Source organism: Oncorhynchus clarkii, chromosome 30 (genome assembly GCF_045791955.1).
Source record: "Oncorhynchus clarkii lewisi isolate Uvic-CL-2024 chromosome 30, UVic_Ocla_1.0, whole genome shotgun sequence".
Classification (NCBI taxonomy): domain Eukaryota; kingdom Metazoa; phylum Chordata; class Actinopteri; order Salmoniformes; family Salmonidae; genus Oncorhynchus; species Oncorhynchus clarkii.
In genome coordinates, this window is record NC_092176.1 from 480,863 (window position 1) to 498,222 (window position 17,360).

At 40.3% G+C, this 17,360-nt stretch overlaps 1 protein-coding gene across 8 annotated transcripts in view; it reads left to right on the forward strand.

Annotated features, from left to right (window-relative positions):
• Positions 1-17,360, forward strand: part of LOC139389269 (MAP kinase-activated protein kinase 5-like) — a 62,703-nt gene that overhangs the window by 22,837 nt on the left and 22,506 nt on the right. For 2 of the 8 annotated variants that reach the window (XM_071135834.1, XM_071135833.1), the window contains 3 exons: positions 145-257; positions 442-546; positions 3,453-3,783. In XM_071135834.1, coding sequence (XP_070991935.1) covers positions 145-257; positions 442-546; positions 3,453-3,547 — 313 coding nt within the window. In that variant the 3' untranslated portion in view covers positions 3,548-3,783. Of the gene's footprint in view, positions 1-141; positions 258-441; positions 547-3,452; positions 3,784-16,328; positions 17,081-17,360 lie in introns of those variants that run through there. The other 6 variants (XR_011629395.1, XM_071135835.1, XM_071135832.1 and 3 more) reach the window with 6 other exon arrangements.

The following is a 17,360-nucleotide window of genomic DNA, read 5'->3' on the forward strand; positions in this document are numbered from 1 at the left end:
TTGTAGTTGGTTAGGATCTGCTTCACATTGTCTGACTGTAGAGCCCATAGTGAGGAGTGACTTTCAACAGCACTGCTAAACCAAATATGTATGTATGTGGTTGGTGTCTGGTATATCCTAACTGTGTGTTTTGTGGTACAGCAGCAAGCAGAGGGATGGCTTCTTCATCCACGATCCAGAGAACGGCAGCGAGGACGCCAATGTGGCCCTGGAGAAACTCAGAGACGTCATCGCTCAGTGTATCCTCCCACAGGCTGGTCAGTCTCGCCCACACACACACACAAACGCACCCACACACAAACGCACCACACACACTTCACGTCAACCAATACAGGTGTACATCTCCTATTGACAAGCACAGACAAACAGACATGTATGCACTTACACATTTACTTGGTATACAGCACAGACAATTGACACTTAACTGTGTGTATGTGGCAGGGGAGAATGAGGACGAGAAACTGAATGAGGTGATGCATGATGCGTGGCGTTTCAACCGAGACTGCAAACTACTGCGAGACGGGCTGCAGGGCCTCAGCTGGGATGGTAGGCACTATATATGGCATACAGTGTGCAATGTCAGCTTATACAGTTGAAGTCAGAAGTTTACATACACTTAGACTGGAGTCATTAACTTATTTTTCAACCACTCCACACATTTTCAAACATTTGTTTACAGACTATATCACAATTCCAGTGGGTCAGAAGTTTACATGCACTAAGTTGACTGTGCCTTAAACAGCTTGGACAATTCAAGAAAATTATGTCATGGCTTTAGAAGCTTCTGATAGGCTAATTTACATTATTTGAGTCAATTGGAGGTGTACCTGTGGATGTATTTCAAGGCCTACCTTCAAACTCAGTGCCTCTTTGCAAAATCAAAATAAATCAGGCAAGACCTCCAGACAATTGTAGACCTCCAGAAGTCTTGTTCATTCTTGGGAGCAATTTCCAAATGCCTGAAGTACCACGTTCATCTGTACAAACAATAGTATGCAAGTATAAACACCATGGGATCATGTGACCATACCGCTCAGGAAGGAGACGCGTTCTGTCTCCTAGAGATGAACGTACTTTGGTGCGAAAAGTGCAAATCAATCCCAGAACAACAGCAAAGGACCTTGTGAAGATGCTGGAGGAAACAGGTACAAAGTATCTATATCCACAGTAAAACGAGTCATATATCGACATAACCTGAAAGGTCACTCAGCAAGGAAGAAGCCACTGCTCCAAAGTTGTGGCAAAATGGCTTAAGGACAACAAAGTCAAGGTATTGGAGTGGCCATCACAAAGCCCTGACCTCAATCCTATAGAATATTTGTGGGCAGAACTGAAAAAGCGTGTGCAAGCAAGGAGGCCTACAAACCTGACTCAGCTCTGTCAGGAGGAATGGGCCAAAATTCACCCAATTTATTGTGGGAAGCTTGTGAAAGGCTACCTGAAATGTTTGACCCAAGTTAAACAATTTATAGATAATGCTACACTCAATTAGTATTTGGTATGTGAACTTCTGACCCACTGGGAATGTTACGAATTAAATAAAAGCTGATTTTTACATTTTCTCTACTATTAATCTGACATTTCACATTCTTAAAATAAAGTGGTGATCTTAATTGACCTAAGACAGGACATTTTTGCTAGTATTAAATATCAGGAATTGTGAGAAACAGAGTTTAAATGTATCTGGCTAAGGTGTATGTAAACTTCCAACTTCAACTGTATACAGTATTCAGACCCCTTGACTTTCCACAGTTTGTTACAGCCTTATTCTAAAATTGATTCAATAGTTTAATCTACACCATGATACACCATGTTTGCAAATGTATACAACAAACTTAAATCACGTTTACCTAAGTATTCAGACCCTTTACTCAGTACTTTGTTGAAGCACCCTTGGCAGCGTTTGCAGCCTTGAGTCTTCTTGGGTATGATGCTACAAGCTTGGCACTCCGGTATTTGGGGAGTTTCTCCCATTTTTCTCTGCCGATCCTCTCAAGCTCTGTCAGGTTGGATGGGGAGTGTTGCTGCACAGCTATTTTCAGGTCTCTCCAGAGATGTTCAATCGGGTTCAAGTCTGGGCTCTGGCTGGGCCACTCAAGGACATTCAGAGACTTGTCCCGAAGGCACTCCTGCGTTGTCTTGGCTGTGTGCTTAGGGTCGTTGTCCTGTTGGAAGGTGAAGCTTTGCCCCAGTCTGAGGTCCTCTGCGCTCTGTATCAGGTTTTCATCAAGGACGTCTCTGTACTTTGCTCCATTTCTTCTTTCTCTCGATCCTGACTAGTCTCCCAGTCACTACCGTTGAAAAACATCCCCACAGGATGATGCTGCCACCACCATGCTTCACCATAGGGATGGAGCCAGGTTTCTTCCAGACATGACGCTTGGCATTCATGCCAAATAGTTCAATCTTTGTTGTTTATCATGGTCTGAGGGTCTTTAGTTCCTTTTGGAAAACTCCAAGCAGGCTCTCATGTGCCCTTTACTGAGGAGTAGCTTCCGTCTGGCCGCTCTACCATAAAGGCCTGATTGGTGGATTGCTGCAGAGATGGTTGTCCTTCTGAAAGGTTCTCCAATCTCCACAGAGGAACTCTGGAGCTCTGTCAGTGACCATCGGGTTCTTGGTCACCTCCCTGACCAAGGCCCTTCGCCCTCGATTGCTCAGTTTGGCCGGGCGGCCAGCTCTATGAAGAGTCTTGGTGGTTCCAAACTTCTTCCATTTTTATGAATGACTGAGGCCACTGTTTTCTTGGGGACCTTCAATGGTGCAGATATTTTTTGGTACCCGTCCCCAGATCTGTGCCTCGACACAATCCTGTCTCGGAGCTCTACGGACTGTGGGACCTTTATATAGACCGGTGTGTGCCTTTCCAAATCATGTCCAATCAATTGAATTTACCACAGGTGGACTCCAATGAAGTTGTTGAAACATCTTAAGGATGAGCAATGGAAACAGGATGCATCTGAGCTCAATTTCAAGTCTCATAGCAAAGGGTCTGATACTTAAGTAAATAAAGTATTTCTGGGCAAACATTTAAACATTTTTCTTAAAAAAAAAAAATCAGTTTTTGAATAGGCCTGTAATGTAACAAAGTGGAAAATGTCTAGGGGCCTGAATCCTTTCTGAAGGCACTGCACTAATTTCTGTGGAGGAAATCCCATAATTAAAGGGAAGTTCTACCTTTTTTCAGCATAAAATTCGAATTCCTCAGTTAGTAACCTTTACCTGCTCACATGAAAATCACATGATGCACAGCAGATGATGGCATCAGTGTCTCCGGATGATGTCATCGGTAAACACATCTTCAATCTGTATGATAACAAAATATAGAAAAACAAAGTTTTGAAATGTGTTGATGTTGGATGGTGCTGGAGATGAAAATTATGTTGAAAAAGAGTGGAATTTCCCTAAAATTTGGTTCCAGTCAACATTTCTTTCTTTGGTCTCCATTGTAGGACGGGCCTTCTCTGACAAAGTGGACCGCTTGAAGTTGGCTGAAATAGTGAAACAGGCCATAGAGGAAAAGACACATTTACAAGACTCTCAGTAGCAAGTGATATATTTATATCTCCTTTTGTATCGTTTATTCTAAAAAAAAATTAAGCCAATGACTGTAGAGGCATTTTTATGTAAATTAACACGCTAAAACTATAGGATTTTTTAAAAATAATTCACTTGCAAGACTATTGTACTGTAGATATATTGAAAAGAGGCCTTGTTGGCACTATATTTTTTTTTTATGAACGACTGCAAAGAATAAACAAATCCTTATATTTTCGTAAAAAAGAAGAGGAAAATCACAAAAATATTATTTTCTGTAACCCACTAGAGGGAATTTTTACAAGCTGCTTGTCCTGGATGTCCAGGGTGATGTTTTAATCTCACTCGTTTTTATTTCATCGGATTCTTATTCCTTTTTAACAATGCTACAAATTGTATTTATTTCACAAAGAAACACTTATTTCTGACCATGAAGCCTGATGTTTGATCATTCTGTCAGTTGAACAATATGGGTCTCCTAAAGCAGACAGAGGAACTAGGCTTAAACTTGGATTGTTTACCCATTGGGTGGTAAGTGGTCCAGGGGGTAGGGAGAGGGACCTCGGTGGAAGTGTGAGGGTTTCCTGTTTAGCTCCATTAGTTCGCTGAGATTACTGCTGTTGTACCTTGAAGCTGCTCTGCTTCAATCTAGATATCAGCAACAGTCAACTTTATTACGTAATGTGCAATAGTAATTTAAAGCATGTGCATAATTTGTACATAGGTTCAATATACATACATGTTGTAAAATACACAATGCTCAAAAGTATGTGCACGCCTGCTCGTTGAACATCTCATTACAAAATCATGGGCATTAATATGGAGTTGGTCCAAATAGCCTGTCCTCAGTTGCAACACTCAATACTGAGTTCCAAACTACCCCTGGAAGCAAAGTCAGCACAAGAACTGTTTGTCAGGAGCTTCATGAAATGGGTTTCCATGGCCTAGCAGCCGCACACAAGCCTAAGATCGCCATGTGCGATGCCAAGCGATTGGCTGGAGTGGTCTAAAGCTCACCACCATTGGACACTGGAGATGTGTTCTCTGGAGTGATGAATCATGCTTCACCATCTGGCAGTCTGATGGATGAATCTGGGTTTGGCGGATGCCAGGAAAGCACTAACTTCCAGAATGCATAGTGCCAACTGTAAAGTTTGTTGGAGGCGGAATAATGGTCTGGGGCTGTTTTTCACGGTTCGGGTTAGGCCCCTTAGTTCCAGTGAAGGGAAGTCTTAACGCTACAGCATGCAATGACATTCTGGAGGATTCTGTGCTTCGAAATCGGTGTGGAAGAACTTGAATGGCTTGCACAGAGCCCTGACCTCAACCCCATCAAACACTTTCTGGGATGAATTTGAACACTGACTGCGAGCCAGACATCAGTTCCGGACCTCACTAATGCTCTTGTAGCTTAATGGGAAGCAAATCTCTACAGCAATGTTCCAACATCTAGTGGAAAGCCTTCCTAGAAGAGTGGATGCAGGTTATAGCAGCAAAGGGGGGACCAACTCCATTTTAATGCTGATGATTTTGGAATGAGATGTTTGACAAGCAGGTGTTCACATACTTTTGATCTAGTAGTGTATATTTCTGTATGTAAAGTCTTATTTATGGCTAACGTGGACTCCCTGCTGTGGTCAAGAGCTTAGAGAACACTAAACAAGACTGGTAAAAAGATGCAATATAGGTTTTCTACTACAGTACTTGATTATTTGTTACTTGTATATATGGTATAATATCTTAAGAAGTTTAAACATTTTCAAATGTACAGTACCATCAAAAGTTTGGACACACCTACTCATTCAAGGGTTTTTCTTTATTTTTTACTATTTTCAACATTGTAGAATAATAGTGAAGACCTCAAAACCATTAAATAACACATATGGAATCATGTAGTAACCAAAAAAGTGTTTGAAAAACAAATTATAGTTTTGTCCTTTTGAAAAACAAATGATAGTCCCACTAAGCGCACAACAGATGGAATGGCGTATCGCTGCAGAATGCTGTGGTAGCCATGCTGGTTAAGTGTACCTTGATTTCTAAATAAATCACTGACAGTGTCACCAGCAAAGCACCATCACAACACCTCCTCCATGCTTCACGGTGGGAACTACCTATGCGGAGATCATCCGTTCATCTACTCTACGTCTCACAAAGATACGGCGGTTGGATCCAAACATATCACATTTCGACTCATCAAACCAAAGGACAGATTTCCACCGGTCTAAATGTCCATTGCTAGTGTTTCTTGGCCCAAGCAAGTCTTCTTATTGGTGGCCTTTAGTAGTGGTTTCTTTGCAGCAATTTGACCATGAAGGCCTGCTTCACGCAGTCTCCTCTGAACAGTTGATGTGTCTGTTACTTGAACTCTGATGCATTTATTTGGGCTGCAATTTCTACGAATGGTAACTCCAATGAACTTATCCTCTGCAGCAGAGGATAAGAGTTAACTCTGGGTCTTCCTTTCCTGTGGTGGTCCTCATGATAGCCAGTTTCATCATAGCGCTTGATGGTTTTTGCGACTGCACTTAAAGAAACTTTCAAAGTGCTTGAAATGTTCCTGAATGACTGATCATCATGTTTTAAAGTACTGATGGACTGTCATTTCTCTTTGCTTATTTGAGCTGTTCTTGCCATAATATGGACTTGATCTTTTACCAAATAGGGTTAGCTTCTGTATACCACCCCTACCTTGTCACAACACAACTGATAGGCTCAAACACATTAAGATGGAAAGAAATACCACAAATTAACTTTGAACAAGGCACACTTGTGAATTAAAATGCATTCCAGATTACTATGAAGCTGGTTGAGATTATGCCAATATTGTGCAAAGCTGTCCTCAAGGATAATGGTGGCTACTTTGAAGAATCTCAAATATAAAATGTATTTTGATTTGTTTAACACTTTTTTTGGGGGGGGGACTACATGACTATGTGTTATTTCATAGTTTTGATGTCTTCATTGTGATTCTACAATGTAGAAAATGGTAAAAATGAAGATAAACCCTTGAATGAGTGTGTCCAAACTTTTGACTGGTACTGTATACAGTTGAAGTCGGAAGTTTACATACACCTTAGCCAAATACATTTAAACTCAGTTTTTCACAATTCCTGGTATTTAATCCTAGCAAAAATTCACTGTCTTAGTTCAGTTAGTCCACTTTATTTTAAGAATGTGAAATGTCAGAATAATAGTAGAGATTTATTTCAGCTTTTATTTCCTTCATCACATTCCCGTTGGGTCAGAAGATGACATGCACTAAATTAGTATTTGGTAGCATTGCCTTTAAAATTGTTTAACTTGGTCCAAATGTTTTGGGTAGCCTTCCACAAACTTCCCACAATAAGTTGGGTGAATTTTGTCCCATTCCTCCTGACAGAGCTGGTGTAACAGAGTCAGGTTTGTATGCCTCCTTGCTCGCACACACTTTTTCAGTTCTGCCTACAAATGTTCTATAGGATTGAGGTCAGGGCTTTCTGATGGCCACTCCAATAACTGGACTTTGGAAGTATGCTTGGGGTCATTGTCCATTTGGAAGACCCGTTTGCGACGAAGCTTTAACTTCCTGACTGATGTCTTGAGATGTTGCTTCAATATATCCACATAATTTTCCTTCTTCATGAAGCCATCTATTTTGTGAAATGCACCAGTCCCTCCTGCAGCAAAGAACCCCCACAACATGATGCTGCCACCTCTGTGCTTCACTGTTGGAATGGTGTACTTTGGCTTGCAAGCCTCCCCCTTTTTCCTCATAACATATAGATGGTCAAACAGTTCTATTTTTGTTTCATCAGACCAGAGGACATTTCTCCAAAAAGTATGATCTTTGTCCCCATGTGCGGTTGCAAACCGTAGTCTGGCTTTTTTATGGCGGTTTTGGAGCAGTGGCTTCTTCCTTGCCGGGCAGCCTTTCCGGTTATGTCGGTATAGGACTCGTTTTACTGTGGATATAGATACTTTTGTACCCGTTTCCTCCAGCATCTTCACACGGTCCTTTGCTGTTGTTCTGGGATTGATTTTCACTTTTTGCATTAAAGTATGTACATCTCTAGGAGACAGAACGCGTCTTCTTCCTGAGCGGTATGGCGGCTGCGTGGTCCCATGGTGTTTATATTTGAGTACCATTGTTTGTACAGATGAACGTTGTACCTGAAGGCGTTTGGAAATTGCCCCCAAGGATGAACCAGACTTGTGGAGGTCTACAATTATTTTTCTGTCTTGGCTGATTTATTTAGGTTTTCCCATTAATGTCAAGCAAAGAGGCACTGAGTTTGAAGGTAGGCCTTAAAATACATCCACAAGTACACCTCCAATTGACTCAAATGATGTCAATTAGCCTATCAGAAGCTTCTAAAGTCATGACATCCTTTTCTGTAATTTTCCAAGCTGTTTAAAGGCACAATCAACTTTGTGTATGTAAACTTCTGACCCACTGGAATTGTGATACAGTGAAATAATCTGTCTGTAAACAATTGTTGGAAAAATTACTTGTCATACACAAAGTAGATGACGTAACCGAATTGCCAAAACTATAGTTTAACAAGAAATTTGTGGAGTGGTTTAAAAAGGAGTTTTAATGACTCCAACCTGAGTGTACGTAAACTTCCGACTTCAACTGTACATTTGAACCTTCCTATGGACTTAAGTCTTAGCCTTATTTGCGCATTGTGCCCCTTGCAGGAACTTACACTGAGGTGAATAACATTAGGAAATAAATCATTTAGATTTTCTCCTTAATCGATGTGCTGAATGTGTTGACTCCCTGTTTGGCCATGTAAATACGTCCTCTTACATTCAAGTGTATTGAGCAAGGGTTGGTTGCAATGTAAATGCATATTGTCAGACTGTTTTCCTCAATTCATATTTGATCAAAGCAATGACTGCAAGTGTGTGTATGTGTGTTTGAGGCATATAAATCAATGCTAATGTTGTACCCCAAACTGCTGCCTACCCCTGCAATAACCTGTTGTGCATGGGAACAGCTGGAAAAGATAGGCTAGTGATGTGTAGCCGAAGTAAGAAGCTAGATATTAGGCCATTCAGGCTAAATAGTTACCATTCAAAGTGCAAGAAAAAAAGTTAACAGATTATGAAATGGCAGATCCAGATCCATCCTGTGCTCTGTGGTCGCCGGGCATGCAAAGCTCCGCTATTGATTAGGCCTACGTTTTTAGACAAGACAATTATTATACCTGGGCTACAACAGTGAAAATCAAGTGAGTACACAATTGTCCATAGGCTGTAAACTGTAGTGATGTAGGCTAATTTGAATAACCGCTCAAACGTCCAGTTTGTTTCAGGCCGAAATAACTGCTTAGGCTTACAGCCTAGGCCTGACTATGCAACTGTTTGGGTCTATTCTCAAAAGTTTAGAAGGTCCAGAAAGGTACATTAGCAAGCCACTCATAATGTATGTATTTTGTCAGGATGTATGTAGCCCAGTGTTAATATCAGCCTACTAGAGGAAAATATGGGCTTCTCTCCAACTCCCCGCTCGTTCTTAATGCTGTAGCCTATTTACATTCAGCAAGTAAGAGCAAGCGTGCATTTCTTGTTCAATAGGTTATTAGAAAGCTAAAGAAAATCAGTTGAATTAAGTGTCCAGCTTTTGTAGTCTGGCTTTTCCTGGAACTCCAGAAGATTTTAAGAGGAATAGCGGTGGCAGCAGAGAGGCCAGGTGTGTACTTGTGAAACAGAGCAAAGACAGACCGGCTTTAGATGTAGCCTATAGCCTATTCAAGTTAGAAGCATATTAGCCCATAATTCATAAGCTCATTGTTAGGCGTAATACTGCAGTGGATATATCCAGTCAATTTACACAGCAGAAAAAGTTTATTAGATAACGAAGTCATAGGTAGCCTTACACTATGTACGCTCCCTTCCAGTCCCCAGGTACCAGCTCGAAAATCTACCCTATTTCAGTTTTTTAGGGACAAACGTATCCTACCTAGGCTGCAACAACAATGTAATGAAGAATGTTATTATTGTTAAGTGGGTACAAAACTCTAGGGCTCCCGAGTGGCGCAGAGGTCTAAGGCACTATCTCAGTGCTAGAGGCATTACTACAGACACCCTGGTTCGAGTCCAGGCTGTATAACAACCGGCCGTGATTGGGAGTCCCATAGGGCGGCACACAATTGGCCCAGCGTCGTCCGAATTTGTCCAGTGTAGACTGTCATTGTAAATAAGAATTTGTTCTTAACTGATTTGCCTAGTTATATATATATATATATATTTTTTTTAAATACAGTGACTAGCCTGTCATTTGAATAACCTCTCAAAAGCCTGGTGTTTTGAATGCATATTTATTTCAAAATAACTGCATCCAGCCCCATAACTGGGCAACCATTTGGATCAGTTATGGGTTTTTTCTCTGCAGTATAGCCTACAAGCTCCAGGCACATTAGCAGGCCATTAAGGTGTATTTTTTCCGGATGTATCTGTGAACAGAAACATGCTGAAGCAGGGATTTCTAGTGGCGCACATATGAATTATGATATTGCGTGAGCGCGGAGGAAGTTATATCCATAGTTTCCACATTTTTGCTTCTTCGTTTTAAAGGCCTTTGAAAATTAGGTGACTACTTCTCAATCATTCTGATTGTGTTCCGATTGTGACATGTTGTAAAATTTCTCACAGTGTGAAATGCTGCTGTCAAATCTTGCCATAGGTTTTGGATGTGAATCAGATCTGGCCACTTCACTCGCCATTCAAGAACAGTCCAGTTCACAATTCCTGGGTGCTTTTTTTTCTATCTCTGGAGTTGTGCTGCTGGAAGATGCACAACCTTCAATGGAGACCCAGTTCTTGGACACTGGGTTGAACATTGGACTACAAAACACCTAACAATCAGGCTGATTTCATGATGCCTTGTGCACTTTCAAGGCCAGCAGTACCAGATGCAACACAACAGAATTACCAGACCTACTAATGTTTGACTTGTGACTTGTTTAGGTGGTTTTAAAAAAAGAAGAAAGTTAAATCACGCTTTCTTGTCTCCTTCATCAGTGGGTTCTTCCTATGTCTACCAACGACCAAATGAAGCATTCAAAGAAAAAAACACCCTCCAATCAATTATGGGTGAGGTTAGATAATACTGTGGGGTTGCTTTGCTGCCCCTGGTACTGGGTGCCTTGAATGTGTGCAAGACAGTAAATCTTCAGATTTGGAGTGCAATGTTCAACCCAGTGCCAAAAAACTGTTGAAGATTGTGGGTCTTCCAACAGGACAACGACCCCAAACACACACAAAAAGCAGACTGGACTTTTCTTGAGTGGCCAATGACGAGTCCAGATCTAAATCACATCCATAACCTATGGTGAAAGCTGAAAACAGCAGTTGGCAGTGGGCACCCTTCAAACATTGAAGAATTAGAGGAGTTTGCTGCTGCAGAGTGGGCCAAATTGTCATTAGAAAGATGCAGCAAGATCATTGATGGCTACAATAAGTATTTGTTGGCAGTTATCTTGGCCGAAGGCTGTGCAACCAAGTACTTGCTCCGGGGTACCAATTTTGTCCATGCCATTTGTCTTTATTTTCTCAGTTAAAATTGTAAACTTAAGTTCACAAAAATATATTTGGTTCTGCAATGCTGAAAATCCAATAGTGTGGAGACAGTTTTTTTTTCATTTTCAACTTATTTGAGAAGAAATGGGGAATTATTTAAAAGTGCAAGGGTGCCAAATTATTTGTCTGCAACTGTACATATCTGCTGTAGATCCACAGATGCAGGCAGCCCCTATAGGCCTACATGTTGACCTCCTAGCTATACTGTATCTGTTTCTCAAATGGCACCCTATTCCCTACAGTTGAAGTCGGAAGTTTACATACACTTAGGTTGGAATCACTAAAACTCGTTTTTCAACCACTCCACACATTGTCAACAAAAAATCTATTGTTTTGGCAAGTCGGTTAGGACATCTATTTTGTGCATGACACAAGTAATTTTTCCAACAATTGTTTACAGACAGATTATTTTGTTTATAATTCACTCTGACAATTCCAGTGGGTCAGAAGTTTACATACACTAAGTTGACTATGCCTCAAACAGCTTGGAAAATTCCAGAAGATGTCATGGCTTTAGAAGCTTCTGATTGGCTAATTGAAATAATTTGAGTCAATTGGAGATGTACCTGTGGATGTATGTCAAGGCCTACCTTCAAACTCATTGCCTCTTTGCTTGACATCATGGGAAAATCAAAAGAAATCAGCGTAGACCTCCACAAGTCTGGTTCATCCTTGGGGGCAATTTCCAAATGCCTGAAGGTACCACGTTTATCTGTACAAACAATAGTACGCAAGTATAAACACCATGGGACCACGCAGCCATCATACCACTCATGAAGGAGACGTGTTCTGACTCCTAGAGATGAATGTACTTTGGTGCGAAAAGTGCAAATCAATTCCAGAACAACAGCAAAGGACCTTGTGAAGATGCTGGAGGAAACAAGTACAAAAGTATCTGTATCCACAGTAAAATGAGTCCTATATCAACATAACCTGAATGGCCACTCAGCAAGGAAGAAACCGCCATAAAAAAGCTAGACTACGGTTTGCAACTGCACATGGGGACAAAGATTGTACTTTTTGGAGAAATGTCCTCTGGTCTGATGAAACAAAAATAGAAATGTTTGGAGGAAAAAGGGGAGGTTTGCAAGCCAAAGAACACTGTCGCAACCGTGAAGCACGGGGGTGGCAGCATCATGCTGTGGGGGTGCTTTGCTGCAGGGGGGACTGGTGCACTTCACAAAATAGATGGTATTATGCGGATATATTGAAGCAACATCTCAAGACATCAGTCAGGAAGTTAAAGCTTGGTCGCAAATGGCTCTTCCAAATGGACAATGACCCCAAGCATACTTCCAAAGTTGTGGCAAAATGGCTTAAGGACAACAAAGTCAAGGTATTGGAGTGGCCATCACAAAGCCCTGACCTCAATCCTATAGAACATTTGTGGGCAGAACTGAAAAAGTGTGTGTGAGCAAGGAGGCCTACAAACCCGACTCAGTTACACCAGCTCTGTCAGGGGGAATGGGCCAAAATTCACCCAACTTATTGTGGGAAGCTTGTGGAAGGCTACCCGAAACGTTTGACCCAAGTTAAACAATTTAAAGGCAATGCTACCAAATGCTAATTGAGTGTATGTAAACTTCTGACCAACTGGGAATGTGATGAAATAAATAAATGCTGAAATAAATCACTCTACTATTATTCTGACATTTCACATTCTTAAAATAAAGTGGTGAGCCTAACTGACCTAAGAGGGAACTTTTACATCAGGATTTGTGAAAACTGAGTGTAAATGTATTTGGCTAAGGTGTATGTAAAATTCCCGACTTCAACTGTATATAGTGCACTACTTTTGACTAAGGGCCTCATTTTATAAAGGTTGCATACTCACAAAATATGCCCCAAAATTAGCATTTGGCATTTATAAAAACTGTACTTGTCATGAGAATGTGTTTTATTCTCCCGTAAACTTTAGACCATGCATTCGTATAGTATTGCAACAAGGCAAAAGTACCCTAATAGCCCTGTGCAAATGGGAAATATGACTTACTCATAACATAAAACCTGTAGCTAAAATATAATAACTTGCAATAATTTGCTGTTAGTGAGAAGAGCGAAAATCAATTTTCTTTGTATTCTATAATAATTAGAAATGTATTTCTTATTCATTTCATTTCCATGATCATTGCAGAATAAATTCCTCACCTTGCCTACAACAAGTCAGTATAAGATACCATTCGTCCCATCTCATTTAATTGGACCCACTTCACAGCAGTAAATCGATAAGCTACCAGTATTTTGCCCTGTGCGATCCGATCCAAACACATGTTAACCGTAGAACAGACGGTTCAGCTTTTCCTTTGACGTTTGAAGGCTACGTCTGAATACTGTAATGTAAAACTTTGAGTAGCCTAGACAATATTTTAATTTAGAAACATAATACATGTATCATAACCATTGCACCTTTTCTGACCATGAGTTCATATTCCTGAAGTAGCGATACAACAAATTAACATGCACATCTCTTATTTCATTGGGACTATTAGATGCGCATCCGAAAGGGAGTGCGGTTTATAACATACAGGTGAACAGACAGTTGATGTTTTGTATTGAAGTGTGTAGGCTACCACTGTAAGTAGACCTACTGTAGTTGGGAAAAAAATCAGAGTAGACAGTGTTTCAAATTCGCGGGCAGTGCAGCATATTTAGGTTTGGTGAAAAAGTAAATGCAAAACATTGAATTCAAACGATCCAAAACAATTTGCAGTTGTTTTTGTGTTTCAGAAACAGTCAAATACAGCAAATGTCACAAAAATATTTAACAATGCCAACACCAAAGACATTTGATCAAGTTTGCCTTTGATATTTCCTTTAGTTATACTGTCTTGGCCTAATTCCAATACTTCCAAAGTATACAGAAAACAATTGCATTATTGTCACTGTAAAATGTGAATAATGGGCGTTACTCGGCGGAGTTATAATGCTTGTAAACGCGCGGCTTTAAGACTGTCTCATTTATAAAGGGAAACGTGTGTGTGTGTGTGACGTGAGTCAAATTTATGAATCTTAATGTTTTTGTACTTGCGCAGTATTTTCAGAAATAGCGCACGCAGATATCTAGGGTAAAATTTCACGCAACGGTTATAAATGAGACCCCAGAGGCCGATGGCCCTGTTAAAAAATAGTGCATTTTATAGGGAATATGGTGCCATGTGAGAAACACTGTATATACAGTATCTCTCCCCTAACGAATTCAGCAGAGAAGGGCTATGGCTCTACCAAAACAATACCTTGCCTGTATTATTTATAATTAATCCTGACACCATGTTTTATTTTTTGGGTTTTCTCCTATGTAGCATTATGGAAGACCTGTATCAATTCGTATTCTTCTTTTCCTTTCTTTGTCCTCTGCCCTCTTGGGCATGTCATGAACATGCTGACTGACTACTTGTATTAAATTAATTATTTGCAACGATAAGATGTGTGTGTGATATTCAGGTCTCAGTGTTGCAATAGTGCATATATACTGTGCCTTCAGAAAGATATTCACACCCCTTGACTTTTTCCACATTTAGTTGTGTTACAGCCTGAATTTAAAATTGATTATATTCAGATTTGTCCTCACTGGCCTCTACACAATACTCCATAATGTCAAAGTGGAATTATGTTTAGAAATGTTTACTAATTAATTAAGCATGGACTCACTCTGTATGCAATAATAGCGTTTACAAATATTACAAAACATGCATCATGTTTGCAACAAGGCACTAAAGTAATACTGCAAAGAATGTGGCAAAGCAATTAACACTTTGTATTCAGGAGAAAAAGTTATGTTTGGGGCAAATCCAATACAACACATTACTGAGTATCACTCTCCATATTTTCAAGCATAATGGTGGCAGCATCATGTTATGGGTATGCTTGTAATCGTTAAGGATTAAAAAAATGGAATGGAGCTAAGCACAGCCAAAATCCTAGAGGAAAATGTGGTTCAGTCTGCTTTCCACCAAAAACTGGGAGATTAATTCACCTTTCAGCAGGACAATAACACAAAACACAAACCCATATCTACCCAGGGGTTGCTTACCAAGAAGACAGTGAATGTTCCTGAGTGGCCAAGTTAGTTGACTTAAATCTACTTGACAATCTATGACCTGAAGATGGTTGTCTAGCAATGATCAATAGCTCATTAGATTTATTTTTAAGAATAATGGGAAAAGTTGCACAATCCAGGTGTGGAAAGCTCTTAGCGCCTTACCCAGAAAGACTCACTTATACAGTATATGGTAATTTTCATAAATTTGTAGAATGTTTGGGAATTACGTAGAGTAGCCCAAGGCATTTATGCAAATTCTATAGCAATGTAGAGTGGGAAAGCGGCCGTGCATTTTGACAATTAAGACACTGCAGTAAATAAAACCTAAAAAACAATCATCTCTCTCATCAGGTAAGGGCATCTACACAGATGGGTGTGCCATTGCCAATTAGGGCTACAGTAGGCCTTTATGCAAATAAGCCATTTGCCACAGGGGCCTGCCATCATTCACGTTGAACTGGACTGTGTTTACAGGCATCTGCAATAGTACAATTTTTGAACATTAGAACGCATTCTCCAAAAGCCACGAAATATACCTGAATGGATTTCTGGAAATATGTCAATACCATCTGAGTTCTATTACATTTGGGAACTTTATAGACCTATTGATCAAACAAACATGAAAAAGGAAACCGCACACTGCTCTTGGTAGTATCACTGATATTTAATAAGCTTACGTATTGAACAAACATGAAAAGGTAAGCTGTCTCTCGCTCAGTTATGCACATCAACAAGATCAACAACTAATGCTAGCCAGAGCGAGATGAGCTAAAATCTAACGAGGGAACATTAAATAAATCCTCTCAATCCTTTTCAGCTAGTTGGCTATCAAAATTGCACTGATAAACGATGGGGAATACTCCGATTCAAAAGTTGAAAGGGCTATAGTGAGTCAACACTTGAGTCGAGAGAGAAGAAATGTGGTCGAGCGAGTAGAGGACCGTCTGTCAAGACTCAAATGACTGCACGACTCCACACACAGTCTTTTCTCTCTCTCTCTCACACCAATTTTTCAGTTTGCTCTCCAAAATAAATTTTGTTCTCGCAATCGCTTACCATAATTGTATAACGGGGACATTCTAGCCAATGAACATAGCCTATAGCAGTCTACTGAAATGCAATTGGTCAGATTTTTGGACCAATCACGGCTTGACTGCTCTCTAACCTGATTTTTTTTTAACAGCGAGATGAAAGGGGATGGTGAACGATGTCTGACAATAATACAAAGTTAAGTTCGATAGTTTCTCTACTGAAAAACTATAACCAACTAGCAAGCTAATCAAATATGTCAATATTGAAGTAAGTAGTTATTTGTTTCTTCTGTTATTAAAGCAGGCTATTGAGGCATGCTAGGTTAACGTCTGCTAGCTAGCTAACTAACATTTAGCAAATGTTTAACCATTTGGTTTAACCAAAGCCAAAGTGGTTTCGTTTTCTATACGGTCTTTGGTTTAATTAAGAGCTTTGTACTTAAGTCGAGGAGGGGTTTAGTAGAGGAGGATGACTTGAAAGACCAGCATGACTGTGTGACAGAAGAGGGGGGAAATGCAGGGTGAGAACAGACAGGGAAGACCCTCACTGGGGAAGAGATGTCAGGCTCTGAACCAAATAATAGCCAATATTGTAAACTGCTAACCATACTTTGAGATACAATCTGATTGCAATAAAGATGTGATAACTTTTAGTCTGTCTGTTTTTGAAGTTACAATAAATGTGAATGACCTCAACTATTTCTCTCTCCATCCCTCTTTCCATGCAGGTCCACTGTCACTAATGTGTGGTGGTGAAGTTGTTTTCTACTCAGCAGACAGAGACAAAAGATTCAGGAATCCATTCTGTATCAAGTAGGTTACGTTGGCTCTCCTCAATGCACAGCACTCTGGGGACTTCCTGTAGGTAACAAGGACATCCACCAATCACCTCAACCAATGTTCCCTCTAATTTTTATTTAACTTTTATTTAATTAGGCAAGTCAGTTAAGAACAAATTCTTATTTACAGCGACGGCCTAGGAACAGTGGGTTAACTGCCTTGTTCAGGGGCAGAACGACTGATTGAATCCCCAAGCTGACAAGGTAAAACAATCTAGCAACCTTTCGGTTACTGGTCCAACACTCAAACCACTAGGCTAAGCTGTGGTAGTGCGTGGGCGCGAAGAAATATCAGCACGTGCAGAGAAGCACGAGATTTAAATTTAATTTCCACGTTAGTTAACA